Raw genomic sequence first — 25,985 nt, forward strand, 5'->3', positions numbered from 1 at the left:
GAGATTCAAAGAAGTTGCCTGAGATAGTCCAGCTGATTAGAGGCTGAGCCAAGATTCATCCCCAAACTTCCTAAGTCCGATGTTATTTTAAAAGGTAGAGAAGGAAATTTGGAGGAATTTCTACCTTCCCTCAATTCAGGAGAACTTTCAGATACTAGAACACCTGTAATGATCAATTAATCACAAGTCTGTAGTTCTAGTGCCTTCAGCTGTGAGCTTGTTGTGCTAATGTTGGACGAATCCCTTCCAAAGCCCTTAGAGGCCTCTTAAGAAATAACATTTACAGTGTTGGGACTTCACTTCCCAGCAAGCCCCGCGGCTTCCTGCCGCGCGAGGCATGACGGGTACCTCGCCCCTTTCCTCTCCGGTGGGGCCGCCCGGCAGAGGGAGGGCACCTCTCAGCCTGACGTACGGGCGCGCGGCATCCTGGGAAGTGTAGTCTGGCTCGAAGTCGGACGCCCCCTCGGATGAATGGGCCCCCGCTGACTGCGAGCTACAGCTCTTCCTCCGTCAGCGTCGGTGGCGGCCGCGGGGAAGAGGGAGACTGCGGCGGCCCGAGGAGAGCAGCGTTCCGGGACGGTGGTGATGTTCAGTGCCGCGGCGAAGCGGCAGCCAGGCTTCCTGGGGTAGCGGTCTAGGCGGGCGCTTCCTCTGCGCGCTCGCTCCCTCCGCCGCCCGGCCATGCACCCGGCCTTCGCGGTGGGCCTGGTTTTCGCAGGCTGCTGCAGTAACGTGATCTTCCTAGAGCTCCTGGCCCGGTGAGTGACCCCGCTGGCCGCACTACAGACGCTGGAGGAGGGGCGCCCCCGCGTGTCAGTCTCCCGAGCCGCGCCCCTACCCGAGGTGCGCGGGGGCCGGGGTGGGACCGCCTGAGCCCCGGGTCGGCTCTGGGCTGCCTGGGACCTGGCTGAGTCGGCTGCTGGGTTATTCTGCGCACCGCCCGCTGTCCCGCCCAATAGTTTCACAGGATCCTTCGAGGGGAACACTCGGGGTGTTGCTGTCGTCACCCCCGTTTCACATCCTGAGGGACTGAAGCCCGGGGAGCTTTTCTTCCAAGGTCAGCAGGGAGCTCGTGGCGGAACCCAAGGTTCCTCCAGCTCTTTTCTCCATCCTGCCACATGTTTGACTTGAGCAAAGCTTTTTGACTTAAAAAGCAGTCTGATTTGGTACAGGCTGCGAAGAAAGTTTCAGTTGTATTAAAATGGCCTGCAAAGCATTTGTTTTATTGGCTCTAGAGATGGTTTTGAGTACTTTGCCCAACATCTCTCTCAGTGATGAGGTCCAACTGACCGCAGATATCATTTCCAGCATTAAGATACTAAATTAGGAAGCATGCAGGTTGAGGCGTAACTTTATAAATTGAGAATGATTATGACTCTTTCTCAAAGGGACACCAGGGTAGCTTTATTGAGGTGGCATGCAAATAATGTTGAGCAATAAAGTGCAAAGTTCAGTAAATAGAAGCTGTTACAGAAAAGGCAACAACAGGTGGACTGGAAAAGGCTCAGGACTGAAAAATCTGTTACGAGTTTCAGTCTTTGGCTCTGCCATCCACTGGCTTTGTGACCTTTTCAAGTCGTTTAGCATCTCTGAGCTTCCTTTTTCCACTTGTGAAATAATAATCGATGGTGCTGTGTAGCGCCATGTTTTTAAATCTACACATTATCTCCATTGACCATCAGAACAATCTTATGTACAAGATAGGCTAAGAATTACATTCTTTTGTTTTTACTGAAAGTCAAACAGGTCCCAAGAAGTTAGATGGTCTTTTACTACTTTTAATTGGCAGAACCAGGGCTGGAATCCAGGAATCTAAACTCCTAGCCCAATACTGTTTTCTACCATCCTGTTATTTTTCCACTTCAGCAGCCCATAGCCCAGTTTTTGACGTGGTGCCTACTAGAAAAAATGTACTTTATTTTTATGATACTGTTGATTAATTAAGTCATTCTGAAGCAACCAGTTAAGGTTAAACTCTGTGGGGTTAATTTTTTTAATTTAATTTTTATGATTGCAGAGCTTGAAATTGTGTCTTGCAAAAAAATGTTGGTAAAGATCTGTCATTTGTCATTCTTGGAAGTAGGTGGTGAGGGATATGAAAATGAAAAGAAGTGTCTCCAGCTGTCAGCTGGGGCACTTCAAAGGAAGGTCACTTTGGAAATGGATTTAAAAATATAAAAATGTGATAAAATCAGGCCAGCCATGGAAATGAAGGTCAGAGAATAATACTGTAATGTTTGTGTTGAATATGCTGTTAAATTAAATCTTGCCAAAGGCTGTGTGACATCAAAATATGCTAGCAACTGAAGGCCCTTTTCACTAGTTGTAAGCCCTTAGCTGAATTACTTGATCTCGGCGAGTCTGTTTTCAGCTGTGAGAGGGCGGTGATGGCTCTACCAGCCTTCGCTGGGTATGGAAGGATTAAATGAGACACAGGTGCAAAGTCAAAAGCTCCCAGTCAGTTCCCCTTCTACCTAACAACTTTTGTTTCAATACACGTAGACCCTGCTTTATTGAGCTGTTCCTGAAAAATTGTGGGCAAATCTAACTTTACAGAATGTTTTTCTACATTATAGGAGCTTCTATTTAGAATACTTTGAATCATTTGTTAAAAAAAAATCATCATTCCTTATCTTTTTTGTAAATCTGGATTTTTACATACAGCCATGGGTTTTCATAAAGTGGTAAGGGGTACATTTGTTAATTTAAAGAATGGTACCCCAGGCCGAATAGCAGCTTTTTCCTGATTTGCTTGGGCAGCTCACAGCTTATCGTGTTTCAGATCAGGATAATAAGAGCCGGTTGGACCAGATGGTCTTTAAGGTTCTTTGTAGATTTTTCCTGTCATAATATGTTACTTTATCTTGGGACATCACAGTGGAAGGCTAATAAATTTTTATGGAGCAAGAACTGTCTTCTCACATGGCTTCCTTGGACTCATTAGGTGCTCTTGAAAGTGGGGATTAGGACACTAAGTGTGAATGGAAATGCTAAAGTGACAGCTAGAGAGAAGTGAACATTTTTAACCATTTTCCTTCAAATTGGAGAAACACATTTAGGGTTTCCTTTCTGATTTCGTACCTATAATTAGGACCTATAATAAAATGGAAATCACCATGCAGTATACAGAGCGGACATGAAGTAATGAATGAGTGCATTGATCTCTGTCCTGAGAGAGGTTACCTTCCACCTTGGAAATGGGATCCGCACCCATCAGGCTCACTAACTAGGCGAGGTGTCTTACGTCAGGAAAACAATCGGAAACATTCTCTTTCCCTGGTTTTACTTTCCAATCAAGTGCCTGATGTTAATCAAATAAGTTTTCTAAATCTAGCATAAGAAATACGGAAGTCATAAACTATCTTCCTAATTCTTTCTCTTCAAAGTTGCTTTTTTTTTTAAAAAAAAGAAGTACAAATTTGGATTCTTGCCAAAGAGACTTCAAAGGGAAAGTGTTTGCAGTTAGTGATTATCATTCCCGGGGAATAAAGTTCAAGAAAACAAGTGATTTAGGGGGAAAGGATTCAAGTTTTTACTCTGAAGTTTTAAAGTGAATTATCCAAGTTAAAATAAATAGTTCCATTGGTAGCTGTACAGCAATGTGTTCTTAAAAAGCTCTGTAAGTTGATTTTTTAAATCGAATTATGTGGGTACATTAGAAAGATATAAACATCCTATGGAAATGGAGATAAAGTAGATTAGAATTGTCAAAGGGAGGGGGAAATGAGGAATGACTCTTAATGGGTATTATATAATTTTGGGACACAGAAGTGTGGTAATGGCCATACAACTCTGTACTGAAAACCATTGAATTGTTAAAAAAAATAATAGCAATAATAAGGGGGTCTGCAAACACCATGTATTTGCCAGGTGACCCTGGGAAACTTACCTAACTCAGTGCCATGTGGCCCCCAGTGTCTTTAGCAATAAAATGGGCATAATAATACCTACCTCCGTAAAAACAGATGAAATTAAAAATTATTATGATGACTTTTTTAAAAAAATCCTATGAAGAATACACTTTTAAAGTGAATCATTTTCTTGAACTAGTTACTTTTAACTCTCATACAATCTGAATATTGTAGATCACGTTTGCTTCAAGTGAGGCAGCCCTACATTCGTTCAGTTGCTTGAGTGAAGACCAGACACGGTGCCCAGTTGAATTGGCTTAAGCTTTTGGTAAAGAGAAAATGGAAGGGAAAGCAAGAAACGTGACGAGCCCCTTTTGGACTAAGTATTGTGCTTGGCACTTGATGCATATTTTCTCTGAATCCTCACAATGATGTTAGACAACATCTCCATTTTATAGGAGAGAAAAAAATGGGTCAATGTAAATGTCTTTAAAAGGGTTACTATACTTAGATTGAAGGCCTTTCAATATGCAAGATTCTAGTGTTCCAGTCTTTGTCTTTTCCCCTCTGTTAGGAGCTTTTCAGGGACTGGGTTATTTACTGTACAATAAACCAGTGAGACAGGCACTAATTCCGTTGCCATTTTAAAGATAAGAAAACTTAGAGTAATTAACTTCCACTGCCACAGGGTAAGGGGCGCAGCTGGATCCTGTGTGTCCCTGTGTTCTTCTAACCACTGTGGGGAACACTGGTTCTCAACCCTGTGACACACTCACACCCCCTCCTACACCTCCCAGCTCTTTTTCCAGACCTACACTGGTGGTTCTCAACTCTGGGTGCACATTCGGATCAAGAGGGACGTTTTCAAAAGTAACAGATTCCAGGGCCCTGTCCCAGACCAGTCCTATCAGAAATCAGAACTGGGAGGGTGAGGCTTTCAGGCCGACGGGTTTTAAAAGAGCAGCCCAGCCAGAGCTGAAAAGCACTGTGCTAGGAACAATCCAGAGTTCCTCCTCCTGCCACTCATATTTAGGCTAATGGTTTTAATTAGCTCCCTGAATGAGGCAAGCATCTTACATGATTATTTATGGATTCCGGCACCGTAGCGCCCTGTCCCTTGAACATAAGGAGTGCTAAAAGAAATGGTGCAGCTGGATATAAAGCAGTGGTTTTCCAGGGAACCGTCCTGGGCAGTAGAGCCTAAAGGGTAGCAAGCTCAGCTCTGTACAAGGATGGCTTACGCTCGGCCTTAGTTTTGTGCTGGGCGGGTGTATTTAAGCATGTGATCCTAGGACAGGAAGTACTCCTTGTCTTGATCCACAGGGCTATTGAGTGTCTGCATCTGTGAAAGCAGACCTAAAATTTGTGTTTTTCAGTATGTGTACGTTGTACCTCAATAAAACAAAACAAAACAAACAAGAATGTGATCCTATTAATACCACTATGGAGAATGGAGTTGTTTTCAATAAATAGCATTATATTAAGATATAATAATATAGTTAAATCCCTTTAATCACTAGCTATGAGCAAATGTCTTGGTTAAGATGAAAATAGAGAATATGAAGTCTATATTTGATAACATGGGAATAATGGGAACGTGGGAAATCTGGAAGCTTCGGTAAGACAAAGGTAACTGCTGACTTTGCACTTCTTCCAGTGACCGAGCAGAGCTTCACGGAGGACAGGCTTTCAGTAATCAGTGACGAACTTTCACAGAGTGCCTCAGGAGGGTTGCCAGAGGAATTTCCACCTTGTAGACATGTTCCTAACAGTCACTGCGGAAAACTCCCTCCACCCTTACACAGATCACTGAACAAGGCGATTGAATTCCATGAGCTTTCACTGGGTGCCTAGTCTGTGTTAAGGGTTGTGGAGAATAGTAGACTCCAGTGCTCCTCAAACCTCCCCTCATTATCGCTCCTTATCACCCCCCACTCCCACCAAAGACCCTTTTTTCCCCTAATCGTCCCTCCACAGATACACTATATATGGGTTTAGGTACTGTGTGTATATTGATGCTTTATACTTACAAAAATATTAAGATTTCCTTGCCCCCCACCACCAAGAACCAATTGTTGCTGCCGTGGGGGGCTCTGTCTAAGGTAATGGATGTCCTTGTCATCAACACTGGGTACGAGTCTTCTGTTGACACCTGTCTCAGAAGTTCTGGGCCCAGAGGCTATGAAAACATCCCAGGAGACCTGAGCATATTTCTGTCCTCGAGCTTTGTGCTTAAGCTGACAAGGACCTGGAACAAAGCCCTCTTGGTTAAGTGAGGATCCTAACAAGACCATAAAAGGAAAAAAAAAAAAAGACCACATGACCGACTTTCCGCAGTTTCCTGGGAAAGCTGTATCTCAGTTCTCAGAACGAGCATGATCAGCATGACTCTTCCCCATGGCCCGCTACTCCCATGGCGGGGCGAAGTGGGGAAGCCAGTGATCTTGCCTGTGGGTCTAGTGCGCTTCGTGTCATCTGTGGGAGGTGAGAACTGAAACAAAGGAGGACAGTGGGTAATACAAATCTCTGCTCCTTGGTATCTGTGCCCTTTCTCTCAGTTTTTTGGTGCCTTTTGTTTTCTTCCTTTATGTTCTTTGCTACGCAGGAGGCATCCAGGATGTGGGAACATTGTGACGTTTGCACAATTTTTATTTATTGCTGTGGAAGGCTTCCTCTTTGAAGCTGATTTGGGAAGGAAGCGGCCAGCTATCCCAATAAGGTATGGCCCTTTGAAGTCTCTTTTAGCCCTCCTTTTTTTTTTTTTAAAAGTTAAGAGCTTTACTGGTACCTATATAAAAGGAAATGAGGCATCTTTTTATAAGATTTGTGTCAAAGATATCAGTAGAATAATTCATTTTCTGAATTTAATACATTATGGAACTCTATAGAGAGCCTAGTTTTAGAATAAAATTCCTGCCACAACACTTAATATAACTCTGACAACTATGCGTATGTAGTGTATGGTGTGTGTTTCTGTCAGTTAAAAGTCTTGTGTGACCACCAATTTTTAAATAGTTCTGTATGTTATTATCTCCATGTTGGTAAAGTTATCAAATGTGGTAAGAGTAGTATCATTGCTTCTTTTAAAAAACTAATGGCTTTTGGAAATACAGGTGGTGGTTACACAACATTGTAAATGTATTAAGTGTCCTAAATTGTTCACTCTAAATGGTTTATTTGATGTTATGTGAATTTCACATCAATTGAGAGGAAATGAATGGCAAGTTCAGGTAAGGTAAAACTGTTGATTCCAGACCTCCATCCATTAGTCCGAATTTGTGTAACTGTACTCATGGGGCCAAATGAAAAACAGGGCAGTTCTTACAGTAAACAATGTATTGCAGACTCAGCATTCTTGCCGTGAGAGACTTGAATAAACGTGTGATTTTTTTATCCAATGGGGAGTATTTAGTAGGCTAGCGGCCCTTAATCCCTTTGAGAGGGACGATCTGGTGTGAATGCATCAGAGGACTGGTTAGGATTCCTCCTTGTTGGTATTATGTTGCAGTGTTCCTGAGTAGCTTGCTCTAGAAAATCTGGCTGAATTTTGTTACTAATATTATATTTTAAAATTTCCCAATGTGATGCTAAATATTCTGAATACCTCCCCCCCCACCATTGACTTTAGTATCTGCGTGAAACTTTCTGCTACCACGACCAGCATTTACACCAGAGTAGGAGCTCCAGCATTTTTTTTGATTCCTCTGACCCTTTCCCTCCTCCTTGCGCTATTTCTTTCTACTCTGGCTGCCACTAGTTTCGTTCAGGAACGTGGCGTAGTCACTCTCCCCACAACGTTTATACTAATAGCCTCGCTGGCTGACCTCCTGCCTGTCCCCTCTTCATCCCTCCATTTCAACTTCCTGCCACTGCCTCGTGACGCCTGCTCTCACAAGCACTCAGGGGTCACCGTTAGGTTCAGAGTGAAGCCCAAACTCTGATGCTTCTTGGATGCTCCCCATCATCTTGTCCTAACAGCCACAATGTCCAGTGCGTGCTGGGTATTTTGCTTTCTCTCCATGAGGCTAGAATCAAAACCTTGCTCATGTCATTCATTCCCGTGAGCGATCTCTAGGCAGTGCTAGGCAGGCAGCAGTACAGAATAGCTGAAACTAATTATCCTGAAAGAACTTGATGAACTCACTTTATCTCCAAATGGCGTCCTTTCAAGATAGGACTTAGAAAATGGGGCAAGAAACCTTGTGAAATCACCGATAGTGTATTACTCAGAGGCTGTGAAGTAGGTCTTACCAGTAACTCTGCCCTCTGCTCTCTGCATTCGTGGTAAAGCTCCTCACACTTTCCAGACTGTGTTCATTCAGCCCTGGTATGGTTGCCTCTCCGGGCAAACAGTGCCACGCCTAACCAGGGACACAAAACAGGCTCTGGTCAGGGAAGATCACTTGAGACTCAATGTTGTCATGTTCTCCAGATGTGCAAAGGTGAAAAAGGATGGGGACCTGTGCTTAAAGACTTCCACCCTTTCCTGGAAAATATCCAGCCACTTACTCACCTTTGCCTTGCACTCCAGCCATGTACTTCAAGAATAGTATTTTTCTCTTTTTGAATGTATTAGGTTCATATGAAATTGCTGATGTTCAGCCCCTTTTGACCTACAAAAATGGCATTTTAAATGGTTGAAGCTGATATGTATGAAAGGCATCTTAAGGATTTTCTAGATCAAAATAGGGGCATTACAAATATAAAATTATTTACTTAATTTATTTATAATTTTTCATTTGTGTTTATCCCTTTACCTTTTTAAGTGATTAGGATTACTGATTCTTTTTTAGCTTTTGTTGTTGTTATTCGAAGACCTGTAAATTCTCAAAAAACAGGTTTCTTGATTTTAAATACAAATCTATATAAGTCAAATGGTGTCCTCATTAATCTGGAGGCCACTGGTTCAGAAGGTGGGGTAATTTTAACAGCTTCTAGGCTAAAAGTAACTGTTGACTGAGCAAATATTTTTAGAAACAGTGACAATGGTATTAACAAGTTTGTAGAGGAAATATTTGAGAGTTTAACCATTTACAAGTTCTTTAGACGTGTATGAAAATTATATACAAAGAACTTACAGAATAATAATTATCTATTCACTTAAAAAAAAACCCTATTGCTGTATGTATATTAGGTAACTTTTTGAAGCCTCATTTTTATTGCTATGCATACTTGAAACATATTAAAATAGTGTTTCTTGAAACATTCTTTAGTCCAGACTTCTTCCACATCAGTCTGGCTTTGTGAAGTATTTTCATATGTACCTAGTCTTTGACTTCACATTCTAATAGTGATACGATCTTTTAATACAGAGGCCACAAGCATAATACATTTTTATCCAGAAGTATGCGTTTCCTTCTCTACTTGGTTTTCTTGAAATAGCAGATTCTGTGTGGTGTGAGCTGTTGTCTCTGCATCTCAGGTACTATGCCGTGATGGTGACCATGTTCTTCACCGTCAGCGTGGTGAACAACTACGCCCTGAACCTCAACATCGCCATGCCGCTGCACATGATATTTAGATCCGTAAGTGCTGCGGGCGCTCGTGCGTGCGTTCCTCTGGGAGATGCAGCTAAGTGGGTGCATTAAACACATGGAAGAGGTAGAAAGATCCTGTAAGATGTAAAGGCTCAGATACAAGAATAGGTCTTACGAAGGAGTAAGCAGAGGCTGGCTTCCATCTGAGAAGTGAGACAAAAAGAGAGAAATTGGAAGGTGGGTGGTTTATGTTTATTTATGAGAGGTCTTACGAGCAACTAATAAAAGAAGAGTTAATATCTCCTCGGGACACAGATTTTACCTTTAATTTCCTTCATCTGGTTAATTTTATATTTAGTTTTGCTATGAATGTTATTTAACTTATTTGTCATCACTCTTTGTTTCTTTCATAAAATTACATTTACCTCTAGTACATGAAATAGGTATATCCCTTTTCTGACTTTTTTGAAAGCAGAGACTTGGGATAATTGGATAAAGGGAGGTTCCTGATGGAGGTAGATTTTCTCCCAAAGCAACAGAGGTTTTCGTCTCATGCATGGTGGGAGATCCACATTTAGTTTGTACATAAATGAGAACAGAGTGTTTCCTGAGGAACAGGAAAGAAACTCAGTGGGGGAGTGTGGTTAGGCTCGCAGAAGAATGCACAGTACGTGAAAATTAGAATTAGATCATCTCTGTGTGGCCTGAGATTTTTGTGAGACGGAACGTGCTATTCCTAATGGGACTTTCCAGAGCTGATCATAATTACTAAGATGACCTTCAAAGCATTAAGCACCTAGTAGACTTTCAATAAACACTTGCTGATTGATTGATGCCTTTCCAGAGAACAGAGATCCCTGCACAACTTCATTCAGTAAAACTGTGGGTGAGGAGAAGTTTATAAAGAGCTCCTGTAATCCAAAACCACTAGCTAAATGTATCAAATTCAGTCTGACTCACTGTGTACCATGTGAACCCTTGTAAACCAATCAAGAATAGTTATTTAATTTTGCATTTAAAGAACTGCTTTTGATAAAACCGCTTTTAGAACTAAATAAATAAATAAATGCTCCTATAAATTAGATGGAAACTTTGGCAAAAATAAGCCTATAATATAATTTATTCCTGCCAGCCTTAGCTTCTGTTGTGACCACTTAGTGGGAAGTGATCATTTTTATTCTCTGTCATCTTTAAAAGTTCCTGTTATTTTGTGTGATAGATTTTTATGGTTTGTACTTTTTGCCATCATAAGAACAAATGAACCTTGCTAATCATTCCATCCTAACACCCTCCTTTCCACCTGTTTTCCCCTCTTGTCCATGTTCATATGTATCTTAAATTATGCGGTTTTCTTTCCCTAGTGCACTGAAGCTCTGTCGTCTCTTTTTACAGGGTTCCCTAATTGCCAACATGATTCTAGGAATTATCATTTTGAAGAAAAGGTAAGCAATACTTTTTAATATTTTACGTGCAGGAAGGCTATCCTGAGCCTCAGCCGTGAGCTGGTGGGGATTCCCTTTCTCCCCACAGTGCTGTGTTTGCCCCTAGTTCTCTGTGTGACAATGCTGCCTGCTCCCGAGGCAGCGGGCCAGTGAGAGCAGCCGCAGCGTTCTCTCTGCGCTGAGCTAAGTAGCTCTTGTCATCGTTAAATCCTTAGTTCCACACTAACCTCCGAAGCCAGTGGATCTAAAACTTCACTGTCCCACGTGGTCACCACTGGCTACATGTGACTATTTACATTTAAATTTAAACATTTAAAAGTAAATGAAATTAAATATGTAGTTTCTCCATCTCACTAGTCACAGTTTAAGTCCCCAGTAGCCACATGTGGCTAGTGGTGACCACAGTGGAGAGTCCCAGTGTGGACATTTCCACCCTCACAGAAGTTCCGAGGGCCGGCGCTGTCCTAGGGGGCGTTCATCAGAACCACATGGTGAACTGAGGGACCCTCACACATACTGCAAGGAAAATCCGTAACAAAGGGCCCCCGTGGCCGTGGAGACGGGATGAAAAGCTTCAGGGCTGTTCTTTGGGGCTGTCACCAGTGGCTGTCTTCGGGGGGCGGTTGGGAAATATCAGAAGTGCTGGGATGCTTTTTCAAAGCAGCTTGGAAAGTAGCTGTCAGTTCAGTGTGGGAACCAAGAGTTTTTAAGTAATAAGGGCTGTGTCATTGAAAGGACAACTGTCCTGTCCTACTAGGCTCCTGATCTTTATCTCCTGAGGCTTATGTTCCCCCAGGTGAGCACCGCTGCTGCTGGTTCCTCTTCTAGGTTCTCTCTTTTCAAGCTTGCTTGAGTAGTGGCCAACATCATTACCCTTGAAGTGAACCCTGTGCTTCTCGGTAGTGTAAAGTTCACCTTGGGACAGACCATGGCCTTTCTAACCTTTGATTTTTTGACTCATAACAGGGATACAAAAGAACATATTATAAAAGGAATGTATTCTCCTGATAGTGCCCCGAAATTTGAGGGGCCTTTCTCAAACATCTGTTTTCCTTAAGGACTTGTTTTGAGTCTGTCATCTTAAATCTCTCTCATCTTAAACCTTCTTCAGTGTTTATCAGTCAGAGAGCAGGAATTTCCCCAAGTTAAACTGTCTAAGATCAAGAATTAGTAATTTTTTTATCTCCTTTTATTTACCTTGAGCAGAGCCCCTTCAGGTTCACAGTGTGTTCCTCATTCCAGGATTTGAAGACTGAATCTATATTCACCTTAACCACGGCCTTCACTATTTTTTAGGCCTGAATTACAAACCTCTCTCTCTGATCTTTCCACACTGAAGAGTTCCCTGATTTTGCTATCTGCCCCAAGGAGTGCCTCTTCCCTTCTCCCACCCCTCTTCTCTAACTGTGGTGCCCTTGGCTCCTTGCTCGGCCTTTTTACCCAGTTTTGTTGGCCTTTGTATAAGGTGCTGTGAGCAAAACTATGCAGAGTATTTGAGTAGGAAACTTCAGATGTGTATAAGGTTTTCATTTTTGCCTGAGGCCCTTAGCTTTATCACCAAGAGCCTGAGAAGGATGTTAATTGATGCTATTTTGGTTAATGTGAAATGCCACTGTTATTCATGCTAATAGCCCCATTAGTTTAATATTGCTCCCTTTATTCAGCTATGCCAACATTTAAAAACAATATTTAAGTCACTCCAAAGCATAAGAACAGTACCCTCCCTGAACACAGACAATTGAATTGTTTTCTGAGTATCGAATCCTGCTGCTTGTCCCCGAGGCTCTGTTCTTCCTCTGCATGGTGCGTGGTGGGTCTCCTCACACTCCGGTTTGGGCCCCAGAAGCCAAGAAAAGCAACAGGTGTCCATTAAGATCTCAGTCAGGCGTTCATTTGGAGTCCAGAGCAGGATGGACTCTCATGTCAGGTCTGTGTCTTTTTTTGATTTCCTGATGAAATAGTCTATTGGTCCACAAACTATCGGTAACTGACTGTTCTAAACAGCACTAAGGAAGGGGGTTGTTTAGGACCAGTCAGCATCCTGATTCTTTGGCACACAGACTTACTGGGAAGTGGTTCCCCTCGACCGTGTTTTGGTGATTTGCACTCTCATGAGCTGCCTGACTGTACACGTCATGTGGAAATTCATATCTGTACTTCCCTAAAGTCTTCTTGTTCTTCTTTTTGCAGATACAGTATATTCAAATATACCTCCATTGCCCTGGTGTCTGTGGGGATATTTATTTGCACTTTCATGTCAGCAAAGCAAGTGGTAAGAATCTACTCACAAATCATTTATATTCACTACTTGCCATGGGGGCCCAGGTACTTATTAATGATACAATAAATGTAAATGCTCATGTAATACAAGGGTTTAAACCTCTGAAAGAGAATAGTGGAGGGAAGTGGCTCACGAACGGTCCCCTAGTGTCTAGGCCCCTTGCAGGTAGTTGTGGTCTCTGTACCTTGTATTTTTTCTTATTTCCTAGACTTCCGAGTCCAGCTCGAGTGAGAATGATGGATTCCAGGCATTTGCATGGTGGTTGCTAGGCAAGTACAGTAATTACAATGAAGCTAATTGCCTCTGCAGTTCTGTTTTCAGAGTTTGCTCCTGAGGGATATGTTTCTTGGCAAGAAGCTTCGGCTAAACAAATTGTGTCGTGGAAGAGAGAGGCACCTGGGATGATGTACCTCTGAACCTTAGTGTTCAAGAAACGAAAAAGAGAAAATGTCCATGTTCACGGTGGTGTGTTCTACAACACGGATGTTTTCCTCAGTGGCTCGGGTGCTGAGGGTAAAGTCCGTGTCTGGTTGCCCCTCACGCTCTCTGGGAGCAGTGCTTAGAGTGTCATCCATTTCTTTATGATGTGTCTGCTGAGCAGAAGCTTCTACAAAAGGATGGCACATTACAGCAGTTGACTCTTGAAATTTCCAAGGGACCCATTTCTAAATCTTAGATTAATTTTCTTCCTAAGCTGTTCCACATGGCAGCGTTCCCAAACCTGACCAATCATCTCCTGGAGAATTTTTTAAAATGCAAGTAGCTCTTTGTGGAATTAATCAGACAACTCCTACAGAGCTTTGCCCTCACTGGGTGTGAGACAGGAGGGCACCCCTTCCCAGGTGCGCTCAGTGACGGCAGTAGCAGATCAGGGCCGACTGTGTGGAAGAGAAGGAGCCATGAAAGAGCTGTCTTCTCCTGGCTTCTTGGCTTTGAAACTTTATCCCTTTTGGTTGCTCTTCTTTACATAGAAAGATCTTTATGAGCTCTTAGAAAAATACTTTACCTAATGAGAAAAACTTGCAAAAGGTATGAACACACAGTTCATGGGGAAAAAAATTAATGTCCAGTCATCTTATGTTCAGTCTAATAATCAGAGAAATGCAAATTGAAGCCAAAATGCAGTACCTTTTTATTTTTGGTCTATTGGCAAGATAAAAAATAATTATTCTCACTGCTGCTGGTGGGGGCAGTAAGACGACTATTTTCATATAATTTTATGGTAAATTGATACAGCCTTTCTGGAAAAAAAATTATGTATTGAATTTTTTAAAGTGTCTACAACCTTTGACTCAGTAATCCCACTTATGAGCGTTTATCCTAAGGAAATAATCAACATTTTGTTGAAAGATTTATATACTAGGATGTAAGTTGATTTTAATCATGAAATAGTCAGAGGTAATCTAACCCTTCTCTTATGGTAAGACATCTAAGTATGGTGCACCCACATGAAAGAATAATACGCAGCTATTAAATCATACTTTTGAAAAAATTTTAATGAATGACTTGAAGGAAAATCTAGGGGAAAATCGTTAGGAAAGCAAGATACAAAGTTATATATTCATTATGATCATGTCTTAGCATTAAATATATGCATAAGTATGCATAGAGAGCCGTAGCAAACTGTGTAGGATAGGATGGTAATATCGTGGTTGGTTTTTTATTACTTTTTAAATTTTGTACATTTACATTTAGTGTGTAATATTTGTAGAACTTAGTAAGTGTTCTTTAAGAAAAGATCTGGCAGTTTGCAAATGCAGGCGTCTTGTAACTGGATGTTTGCTTTCTAGGTATTGGGGCACTGACTTTTGCTCTTCTGATGTCAGCAAGGATGGGTATTTTCCAAGAGACTCTCTACAAACAATTCGGAAAACACTCCAAGGAGGCTTTGTTTTATAATGTAAGCGATTTCTTGAACCCGGGGAAGATGAAAATCACTGAGTTATTACTGTATGTACACATATGTAATTACATATATGTGATATGTTTTTTCAAATATGATATGCCATCCTTCCGATATTTATTATCCAGTAAGGTGCTTTGGGACCCACGGACTCTGACACTTTTGATAGACTGCCACAGTCCTCTGCAGGAGGTGATCATAATCAGTCAGTGTAAACAGAACATGTCTGCTAACCAGGTACTGCCCCACGGGACAAGGAACCCAAGGTTCCCACAGATGAAATCAAGTTAAAACCAAGATGGAAACCGGAAATGGGAATAGAAGGTCCAAGAGCCACAAGCCAAGGAGCATGTGTGCAGGCAGGCCTTTGGGAGAGCTGAGGAGGTTGGGGTTTGAGCAGTTACGTTCCTCAGTTGGGCTTTATTCATCTGATGGAGAGTTTAATTAGTTAATTACATACGTTCACTCTTCTTTGTTTGAAACTGCTGATCTAGAGCCACCTCCTCTAGTGTTCCTCTTTCTCGCCCCTCTTTCCTATTAAAAAATGTCCAAAGTACAGCCCCTCAAGGTCACAGTGACAGGGTTGCCTCCAGGTTCAACAACCTCAGGGATTCCTTCCCTGCCAACTTTTTGTACTGAAGTATCAGATGAGCAATTTGAGATATTTAATTGGGAGCTAGAGTATGTGGCCAGGAATTTTTAAAATAAAGGAACATTCTGTTTGGTTCACATGACTTTTTTAGCACAATACCTGGCTCATAGTTAACTGCTTGGTTAAGGTTAGCTGTGATTCCTTATGATTGTGGCGGTGGTGGTTGTGGGTTGTGGCCAAGCCCATTAATCTTTGCTTACCTGTTGTTTCCCCTTCCTTCTTCAGTCTCTCTTTATTCTTGTCTTCGTTTCTTTTTCCCTGACATCATATTGTTCTCCACTCTCTTTTCCCACTAGTTTCCTGAACATGCTAAAATCTGCCTTCACATTCCATATAATTTTTAAATCCATTATATTTGCTTAACTGGTCTCAAAAATAGTAAAATGTGGCAAATCGTTAGGTTAGAATGACTGTGTGTTTACATATCCCATTCTCTTTTGTTGAGTAAAAAGGTGCTGGCTCTCTTTTTTAGTTTTGTACGTAGTGACCATCACACTCCACAGGGCACAGACTGTTAATTCTGGGGTTGATATCATACCATAGAGTGTCAAGTGGTCAGGAGCACTGGATACATTTAACTTAATAAGTCTGACTTGCCTTTCTTGATGTTGCCTGTTAAACAACTTGTAAAACTTTCAATCATTGTAAAGATACTCTAATTATTCTGTAATGTTTTTGCAGTTAAATTTACGTGAAATGTTTCTTCCCATAGCATGCCCTTCCACTTCCTGGTTTCATCTTCTTGGCATCTGATATTTATGACCATGCAGTTCTATTCAATAAGTCTGGTGAGTCTGGGGTTATTCAGTAGAATTACCTGAGAGTTTCAGAGGCAACGTCTCAGTTTTACTCTTGACTTGACCACTGCTTTTTCATGATTTGTTTTTCATATGTTTTTATTGAAGTACAGTCAGTTTACAATGTTGTGTCAGTTTCTGGTGTACAGCACAATACTTCAGTCACATAGGAATATATACATTTGTTCTCATATTCTTCTTCACCATAGGTTACAAGATATTGAATATAGTTCCCTGTGCTATACAGTATAAACTTGTTGTTCATCTATTTTATATATATTAGTTAGTATCTGCAACCTCGAAGTCATTCTGAGTGAAGTAAGTCAAAAGAGAAAGAAAAATACCACATGATGTCACTTACACATAGACTCTAAAAAAAAAAAACAAAAAAGACAAATGAACTTATTTACAAAACAGAAACAGACTCACAGACATAGAAAGCAAATTTGTGGTTACCAGTGGGGGAAGGGAGTGAAAAGGGATAAACTGGGAATTTGAAATTTTTTCGTGATTTTATCCAAATCATCTGTCCCCCTGAAATTGTCTGTCCCCCTGAAGTTGTCCCCATTCCACCTTCCAGGAATATAGGACCATTAATCTGTAGTTGCAGCAGCCAAAGCTTTTATAAGCACTTCTCAGTTATTTGCAAATCAAACAAGACAGTATCTTCAAACTTTCTATTTTGCTTTGGAATTTGTGTGTTTGCATTTGAATGTGGAATGTTTGATATTCTGAAAATGCAAACGAATAGTAATAACACATTGCAGAGACTGGAGCCTTGAACAGTTAGGCAGTGGTCCAGCTCTCTCCACTCCTGTTCATCCTTCTCTGCTGGGAAGGGCAGATCCGCTCAGAGATCCAGGCCGAGCCACCTCAGACCCAGGAGGGTGAAAATGACAACAGGGCTTTTTCCTAGTTACAGGGTAGGTAGGCGGTAGGAATAAGCAAAATTAGTTCAAATGTCTACAGTGTAAGTTAGCTGTGATTTTTTAAAGTGGCTGTTTAATAAGCTATTGCCAGTTAACTTGAGAGAAATTACTTGTATAATCTGATTATCTATTAAAAGACAGTGTGTAGTATACAGACAATGAATACACAAGGAAGAAAGAAACATTTTTTGTCTTTTGGGTTTTTTTTTAAGTTTATGTATTTATTTTACAATATCATATTTTTTAATTGAAGTATAGTTGATGTACAATATTATATGTTACAGGTATAGAATATAGCACAATTTTTAAAAGTTATACTCCATTTATAGTTATTATAAAATATGGGCTGTATGCCCCATGTTGTACAATACCTCCTTGTAGCTTGTTTTATACCTGACAATTTGTACCTCTTAATCCTCCACCTCCATCTTGCTCCTCCCCCTTCCCTCTCCCCACTGGTAACCACCATTTCCTTCTCTACATCTGTGAGCCTCTTTCAGAGAAACATTTTTAAAACTAAGGCTTTATGTTGTTCAGACCTAAAGTGGCAAGTGTGTTGCATAGAATGGCAGTAGCTGCTCAGTGAACATTTGTTTGCTCTCTGATTGTGGACTGTGAAGTTGTGGCTGTTCTCTGTTTGCAAAATTGCCTCTCCCATTTGCCCGCAAATAAATGTGTAATGAAGGTAGAGTGTAAGAAAGTTTTTAAGGCCCTGAATTACTCGCTTATTTCTGACTTTTTAAACTGAGATATAATTGACATATAGCTGATTTTTGATGCAGTGATTTTTCAGGTCTCTTAGAGCCCCCACATAGCAAAGGGCTATTGAAATAAACACATTGTCAAATTCCTTGGGATTAATAATGATTTAGTTACTAGAATGTTCCTTCTAAAAGTTGCAGGGATGGGTATTTATATAATTTTTTTTTTTTAAGAATCTGCCTTCAACTTCCTTAGAATCACCCCTAAGTATACATTTTTTTCTCTTGCTTAAGTGTCTGAGATGAACCTTTTATCCTAGAATTTCCTAAGGGCACTGAACATTCGTCTAAATAAAGCCCTACTAATTGCCTCTTTCCCCAGCAAACTGATACAGTGGATCTCTGAAGTTATTAAACAGTAATAACACTTGGTAGCTTACTTTTCATTTCAGTACTTGTTAAGTATTTCAGAGACAGTATAATATTGGGATTTCCCACTAGTCAGACATACAATTATAACAAGTTATTTAGGTATATGAAATGTTATTTTTTGCAAAAGAAAATTAATGTTCATTTACTAACCAGATCGCAACATCACTTTGTTAGACTTTCCTGAGTTATGCTGTATAATTCAAAGCCCCAAACAATTCAGCAATTCAGAAAAACTGACCCTTCAAGGGTGTATATGTCCTTATTTTCTTTGATCTTGGATATTTTATTTCCTCCCAAGTATGTACTGTGTAGGCCTCATTATATAAAGCTAACATAAGTAGGTATTTAAAGGAAGAAAAGGTACAGTTCGATCACCCTACCCATGAGCTAATTTCATTTTATCGGTGTCCTTCCCAACACTGTTTACATACATTCTTGTGTAATCCTTGTGTAGGTATAATTTTATACTTGCTTTTTCACTTTCAGTCTGAGTCATAATCCTTGTGTAAGTATAATTTTATACTTACTTTCTCACTTTCATTCTGAGTTTTTTATGTGACTGTATATGATCTTTGTTTATATCAAATATATAATGCCTCATCTAGTTAAAGTATCTTTGCTTACATAGTCCTTGCTCTATCATTGGACATTTAGATTGATTCAGAGTTTTTCCTTATTGCAAATACTACTGCGATGCATGTAGAACTTTTTCTTCTTTTAAGGTAACTACAATTAACTCCTAAAAGTGAGTAGCAATACTTTTATGGCCCCTTGATACATAATGTGAAATTGATTTTTTAAAAAAACACCAATTTATGCTACCACCCACTGAATGGCTGCCAGTTTCACTACCATTTTGCCAGATTAGGATATTATTTATCAATGTTTAACAGCTAATTTAATAGATACAGAATGGTACAACCTTGTATAACTTAGAATTGGTTACTAGCAGTACTGAACATATTTCCAGATGGCATTTAGTTATAGGTTGTCTCTCATCTTGTATTAATGGTCAGTTAAGACCATATCATTTTGAACTTCTCTATGTTTCACAGTCTTTCTTTGTAAAGTGGGGTCCTATTCAGGCAAATGGTAAAGAGTCTATTTTAAAAGTAAAATAAATTATAATTTGTTTTAAGGAACCAGTGTAATGACTCTTGAGGCTGATAATATTCTGGAATCAAGGCAAGTAAAGTGGTGGAAGGTCCAAATCTCTCTGCGAGAGAGAACGTTGCTGCCTCTGTTATGTTCATCTGTATTACTCGATTCAAAAAAGATGAAGACTTAAGCCGTCAAAAGTGATGCAACTGTCTCCCCTCTTAATCTTTGCAGAACTGTATCAAGTTCCAGGCATTGGTGTGACAGTGCCCATCATGTGGTTCTACCTCCTCATGAATGTCATCACTCAGTATCCTTTGCACTCCTCTGCCATCCGGTCATCTCTGTGTTATTTTGGCCCGGGAAAGTTTATTCTTTTCTTCTAATGGTGCAGTGACATGAGTTTTGTTTTTGCCTTGATCTGTTTTGCAGTAAGTGGGAGACAAGCCCAGCCAGCGAGCTCCTTTGTCGGGGGCCGGAGAGACAGTGGTGGTCGGAGGGTCAGTCAGCCACAGGGCACCATGAAGGAGAAGCTCTAGGTGCAGGTGTGGAAATCAGTGGGTAATCAAGAATTAGCATATGACACCAATGCTTTGTGATTTCTACCATCCTAGGATATTTCACAAGCTGTCTCAAAATTCTGCAAAAATTTCAAATTAATGAAAACCTACTTTTTTTTAAAAACGTTCTTTTGAATGACCTCAAGCCCTTTCTAAAAATCATCTTTGAAACAACTGAGATTGACCTCATTCCTCTGAAGTCACCTCAGAGGACTGCCCTACAGAGATCCTTTGTAGAGGAGGGGGTGGAAGGACCCGGGACCAGATCAAATAAAGAGGGATGTGCTCGCCTTTACTGAGAGTTACTCTCTGTCATTACTAGGGAGACAGCCTTCAGTGTGAACTGTGAGAAGAATCCAGAATAATCATAGGAGGGCTTCAGGCCCTTCGACGTTAGGCCCCACAACCAGAATGGCCGGACGGGAGTTCTGCAGGGTGTTCGGCCAAGGGAGAGCCTCAGAGCAGCCGTAGCTGATCCCCACGTTTTCTGGTTCCTTCAGTAGGAATATCGAAGCTCAGAGCCTTGCCAGAAGGTTCTGCCGCTGACCTCTCGGTAGTCCACCGAAAAGCGCCTTAACCCCGCCCCTCCAGGTACGTGTGCATCCGCGGTGTGTTCATCCTCACCACAGAGTGCGCCTCGCTCACCGTCACGCTCGTCGTGACTCTCCGCAAGTTCGTGAGCCTCATTTTCTCCATCTTGTACTTCCGGAACCCTTTCACCCTGTGGCACTGGCTGGGCACCTTGTTTGTCTTCCTTGGGACCCTCATGTACACAGAGGTGTGGAACAACCTGGGGACCAGCAAAGGCCAGCCTCAGAAGGAGGACAAGAAGAACTGAGGCCTGCCTGGAGGAGCGAGAGCGGAGGCAGAGGGGAGCCGGCGCCGGCCAGCATTTCACCTTGGTTCGCGCCGAATTACCCCCCGAGCATCGAACCAGCCCTGCACCAGAGGATCCCCAGAGGGGGCTTCTCGGGTTTCTCATGACTATGAAGATGGCATTTGTGGACTCTGGATTAGAAGCCCCTCAACCCTGAAACAGAAAAAACAGTTCTCTACGGTTGAACAGCCGGTCCATTTGGTGTATGTTTTGTTTACCAGAATATTCAGCACTGTGCTTACTGACGTCTGCGTCCCCAGAGCTGCTGGTTTTACATCCGTGGTCTCGGACAAGATGACCCCTTTTGTTGCTGTTCTGAAAACTCCCGGCCACAACAGTCATTATGCTCCTGTGGCCTTGTCCCCTTGTTCTGTCACCCTGCCACCCCTCAGCACAACTTTTCAGTCAGTCAGGCGCTTGAAGCACCTTCACCAGGAACAACAAGTGGCCAAAGGAACAGAGACACGGGTGACACTGGGGCTGGACCTTCTCTGCTGTGCTGGGGGAGAAGTGGTCGTCCCCAGGAGCCCTGCCGACACCGGAGCAGGCCCGCTGGGAATCCTTTTCCACGTTTTGCTGGGGTTTTTTTTCCTAAGCAGAAGTCATACACTTTCACACCTCCTGTGTTCTGTACTTAGAACAAACCTGCAGCATCCCTCTACGGCTCAACATTAATAAGAAAGAGAGGTTGTGTATGAATTGGGAAAGACAGACATATCCGCTCAGTCTTCTACATGCAGCGCATCAGCCTGGAGCCGAGATGGTAACGCCAGGAGGGCCCAGGAGAAGCCTGGCCCTGGTGGCACCCAGAGAGCCACGGCTCCCCTGCCGGGCTGGTTCCAAGTGGGCAGGTCTTTGAAAGGCTTCTTACTCAGAGATTCAGCTCTGCCCGGCATCTCTGATAGAGTCATGACTAGTCAGGCTAATGAGTAAACCCGTTTCTAGTGGGTGTGATGTGTCAATCGGGCCAAATCACAACCAACATGGAAAGTTTTCCTCGTTATTTATTTTTTTAATAAGGCATCTTAATGTTCTTGATCGCTATGTGGGGGTATGTGTTTTATTCTATGTAGAAACATGACCCTCTTTTGCTAATCATCTCAAAGGTCTGGTTTTCCTCCCATGGGATACTTTTGAGAGAGAGGACCAGGGTCAGGGTAGTGTGTGTAGGTGTGTGTGTGTGCTCTTGTGTGGTTTGTGATCACTCAGGAGGAGAATGGAGCACAGAAGTCAGTGTTTTTATCTTCTGTTCTTCACTTAGCCTGGGCCTCCACCGCCTCACCCAGGTACGTGCTCTGGAGGCCAGCAGACTCACCAGCTCCTCTCTTTGCACCCGGACAGAGGCCTCTCCTTTTGCGCTGGATGCAGGCTGTGTTCTTAGATCAAGAGGCGGCTCTCTGGGTCTCCTGGGCTCGCCCAGGGGGAGGTGTGTTTATTCCACTGTCGAGCTGTTCTCTGATGGGGTTTGAGATAAGTGTCCTAGAACCACTGGGTCACTTTGAGGAGGTCTCTTAAGCTGCCTTGGGGTTTTTGATACCTAAAATGTGGCTACTGTTTCTCCAAAGTCAGAGGGTTTTCAGATCAATTTGTTGACCTGGACATGGACAGCTGTGCGGTGCCAGTGAGGGTCTGTGCTAAGCGATGCTGAATGAGGCGAAAACCTGTGCACGGACTCGAAAGGTACTGTCCTTGAACTATGTAGAGGTCCTCAGACTGATGGTGCTATGAATACCACGTGTTAAATATCCTCTTAAACAACAACAAAAGCTACTTTTCTTACTGTTTCGTAGCAGAACCTGTCCCTCGGGGCTGTTTGGTTGCTGCATATCTGGAGTCTTGACAGGATAACTCTGGACAAAGCTTTACATTTATAGTAATCACCCTTTTTATGTTGATGGGAAATGTCACCTTTCCTAGTAACCGAAACAGTGTTGATGTACACAGACAGCATTTAACTGAGCCGATTAGGTTTTAAATTCTGGTTTTAGTGAGTATGTGTTCCTTTCAGTCTGAATACCTCTGTTGGTCTTATTAACAGGAGGATACGTGTGGGCACATTAGGGCCCGCATACAACACAATGAGCGCGTGTAAGAACAGGATGCTGGACATGCTGTGGGAATTGGCTTTTATCTCTCGTCTTTGGATATAAGAAAATACATCTAACAGACGCCAATTAATATTTTTATAAACAATTTATTCCCCTTGGTTAACTTAGTTTTCAATCCAGGCTGAAATTGATTTCAGCCCCTTTTAAAAGGGAAAAAAGACGTTTTGCAGAGGGTCAGATACCCACTAACTGGAGGAGAAAGGTCTCTTAAAGTCCTCTCCTCTTTCTCTGGGTCAAGACTATGTAATTTTGTGCCCCACAGATAGAGGGTGTAGTTTGTTAACAAAACCCTTAGAAGATCAAATAACAAATGAGACCAGACAGAAAACATACTGTGTGTGTGTGTGTACTTGTGTGCCCACTTCACAGCTTGACCAGAGTCCTAGATGAGGTAACAGGAGAAAACAGTGGACATGTGAATTATTTTAATTTAATGTCTACTCTTTACTACAATTCTTGTCACATTACAAATGCTTTTTCATTTTTTAATAAGAATTTATTTTGACCCTTTATTTGCTTTTTTATCCAACTAAAACCATTAATGCACTTGAAAAGTTTCTATCAAGTTCTAAAGTATTTAGACACAATTCAAATAGTTGGATTTTTTTGTACCTTCTTCCTGCCTAGTTATCCAAAATGAAATGCTGTGGAGCTTGAATTTGGTCATTGCGTCAAGTGAAGAAAGACCGTGAAAGCTGAGTTGGTCTGTGCCACTTTCACCAAACCTTTTCCATTCTTCTGGGAAGATGACCTGATATATTTTAAGGATTCTAATAAATACCTTGTGGTCATTTCCTGAGCACCTTTCCTCCCTTCTGCATATATTTTTTAACTTCCTAACCCCCATCTCCAGTTTCTTCATCAGCCTCCGTTCACTTGGATACTTTTCTGCTGAGTAACAGCTCTATTCTTGTATCTGTTTATGCCTCTATTCTTTGGGGCTTCTGGGTGTTTTTGTGGATTTTTACAGGGTATATATATCTGTGTAGCGTGTATTCTGTTATACACTGTTATAAGCACTGATACTGGGGTGGGGGTGTCTGTGATGATGAGAATATCTGGTGGAATATATGAGTATATGTGTAATGAGTATGAATGTGAAGGGTTAATGTAAAAATGTTTATATATTCTGTTACAGCTCAGGGTGGGGCTGAGAATCCTTACCACCGTTCCTGTCTGTATTTGGAAAACAGTAGTTTTCATACTTTGCTCTTTTTAACCTACCTCCAGCTGATTTCGCTCGCAGTGCCAGATGCCTGTGGTGAGGGGATGTGGAAAACACCAGGTCGGGAATAACCGTAAACCAATAAATTAGCTCTGGGCCAGTGGACGTGCTCATTGGTGGACCAGCTGGCATGGCAGACATTGTAGCAAAGACCTGAGCATCTGACAGATGCACATGGAGAAGAATGGCATGGAGATCTGAAATCGAGATCCTCCATTTGTTGTAGTTTTTTCTCTTTGGCTAGGAGTAAACAGAATTATGAGTAATTCTGCCCTTATTAGATAAACAAAGCATTTTATTCTCAATAGCTTTATCCTGAAAAGTGTGCGTGGAACTCATCTGTGACAGTTCATTCTTAGGTTGAAAGAACTGTCAGTATAGATAAAATCCATTGTTACTAACTGATTGGTGTGACATTTGAAAATGAGTATAAACAATATTTGTCAGTAAAAGAACTAGTCATAAGCGTCAGAATACGTTCAGTATGTACCAGGCTGGGGTGGGAGACTCTGTGTGCTCTTTCTAGCAGCTTCTTCACAGTGGACAGTGCAGAGAAGGGAGGGACCAGGGATGACATCTCACTCAGTTCCGTACTGCCAGCCCCTGCACAGAGTCTGACTTGCATCCCAGGAGTAAATGAACGCTTGCTAAGATCTTATTCCCTTACCTTATGATGGTTTCTAATTCCTGTTTCCACTCTTCATCAGCTGGTTGGCAGGAACACAAAAAATAGGAAACATTCCTAAGATTCTAAGCCAGGGACAGAAGGGAGGACACACACCAGGAATGGGGTGGGGTGCAGCTTTTGCTCTCTGGTTACCTGGTGCGAGAAGGGCAGAGAATTATAGACTTAGCGTCTTACATCATTCGGTGCTCAGTGCAAGGACATGCCCTCAGGGTTCTATTAGGATTCTTAGAAGTTTTTGAAGTAGGCTGCTTGGGGTGACCCTTAACCTCACCATAGGTAGTTGGTTTGTATTGGCTGGTGCCTGGGGCACATTGCCCTTTTCTCGTCTCGGTATCATACTGACACCACTTCCCTGAGCTTTACCTATGAAATCACTAAGCATCCTACCAAATTTCCTCAATTTCAGTCAAGTAAGGCAAGCTACAAGGGTACCACAGATAGGTGGGGGGAAGAGCTTGGTCTACATTTAGAAGTCATGACTTACATTTTTTAAGGGAAAAGGCTGTAACAGTTCCTTGGCACACTGAATTATTTATTTCTTTTCAGATGTAAAGAAGACTTCCGTGAAACAACGAGAGAAGCAGTAGTTACTCCCCAGAGCAATAAAACTGTCTTTGTGTATCACTTGCAATCACAAGTCATTTCTGTGCTAGTTGCTTTCATTCCAGAGAATGGTATCCTCCTCCAAAAAAGAGGATGATTTTTAAAGTAGGATTTCCTAACAGATTATGTGGTGTGGGGCTAGGGGAGGGCTGGTGGGGATTTGATTTATTCAGCCTTTGAGCTCTTGATTCAGCATTACAATTTAAGAACAAAGACTGGAGGAGGAGGAGGGACTAGACAGCAGTGGAGGATGTAGAACATTAGTGAGCATTCAGATTTTGAGCTGTGTAAATATCAAATGTCGGCTTCCAGCCTTATGAGTTATTTGAGCAGAGAGTTAAGAAGGAAAGGAAGATTCTGT

At 41.9% G+C, this 25,985-nt stretch overlaps 1 protein-coding gene across 2 annotated transcripts; it reads left to right on the forward strand.

Moving 5' to 3' along the window:
- Positions 1 to 378: 378 nt before the first annotated feature.
- On the forward strand, positions 379 to 25,699 carry SLC35B4 (solute carrier family 35 member B4). Of its 2 annotated transcripts, none has more exons than XM_006216781.3 (10): positions 379 to 758; positions 6,457 to 6,570; positions 9,274 to 9,376; positions 10,721 to 10,770; positions 12,961 to 13,042; positions 13,260 to 13,320; positions 14,842 to 14,951; positions 16,319 to 16,394; positions 19,798 to 19,873; positions 20,715 to 25,699. In XM_006216781.3, exons 1-10 carry the CDS (start codon positions 682 to 684, stop codon positions 20,959 to 20,961), a joined length of 996 nt encoding a protein of 331 aa, XP_006216843.1. In that variant the 5' UTR covers positions 379 to 681; the 3' UTR covers positions 20,962 to 25,699. The 2 variants fall into 2 exon arrangements, with proteins under 2 accessions (XP_006216843.1, XP_015105437.1); XM_015249951.3 differs by lacking the exon at positions 379 to 758 and adding an exon at positions 6,223 to 6,335.
- The last annotated feature ends 286 nt before the right edge of the window (positions 25,700 to 25,985 follow it).

The sequence above is a fragment of the Vicugna pacos genome, chromosome 7 (genome assembly GCF_048564905.1).
Source record: "Vicugna pacos chromosome 7, VicPac4, whole genome shotgun sequence".
NCBI lineage: Eukaryota > Metazoa > Chordata > Mammalia > Artiodactyla > Camelidae > Vicugna > Vicugna pacos.

What these genes read in the sequence shown, in the direction of transcription:
- SLC35B4 (XM_006216781.3), top strand. Translation starts at nt 682, where the DNA reads ATGCACCCGGCCTTCGCGGTGGGCCTGGTTTTCGCAGGCTGCTGCAGT. An exon ending in AGTTCTATTCAATAAGTCTG is followed by an intron (nt 16,395 to 19,797) that starts GTGAGTCTGGGG and finishes TAATCTTTGCAG; the next exon opens with AACTGTATCAAGTTCCAGGC. An exon ending in CTCATGAATGTCATCACTCA is followed by an intron (nt 19,874 to 20,714) that starts GTATCCTTTGCA and finishes CCGCCCCTCCAG; the next exon opens with GTACGTGTGCATCCGCGGTG.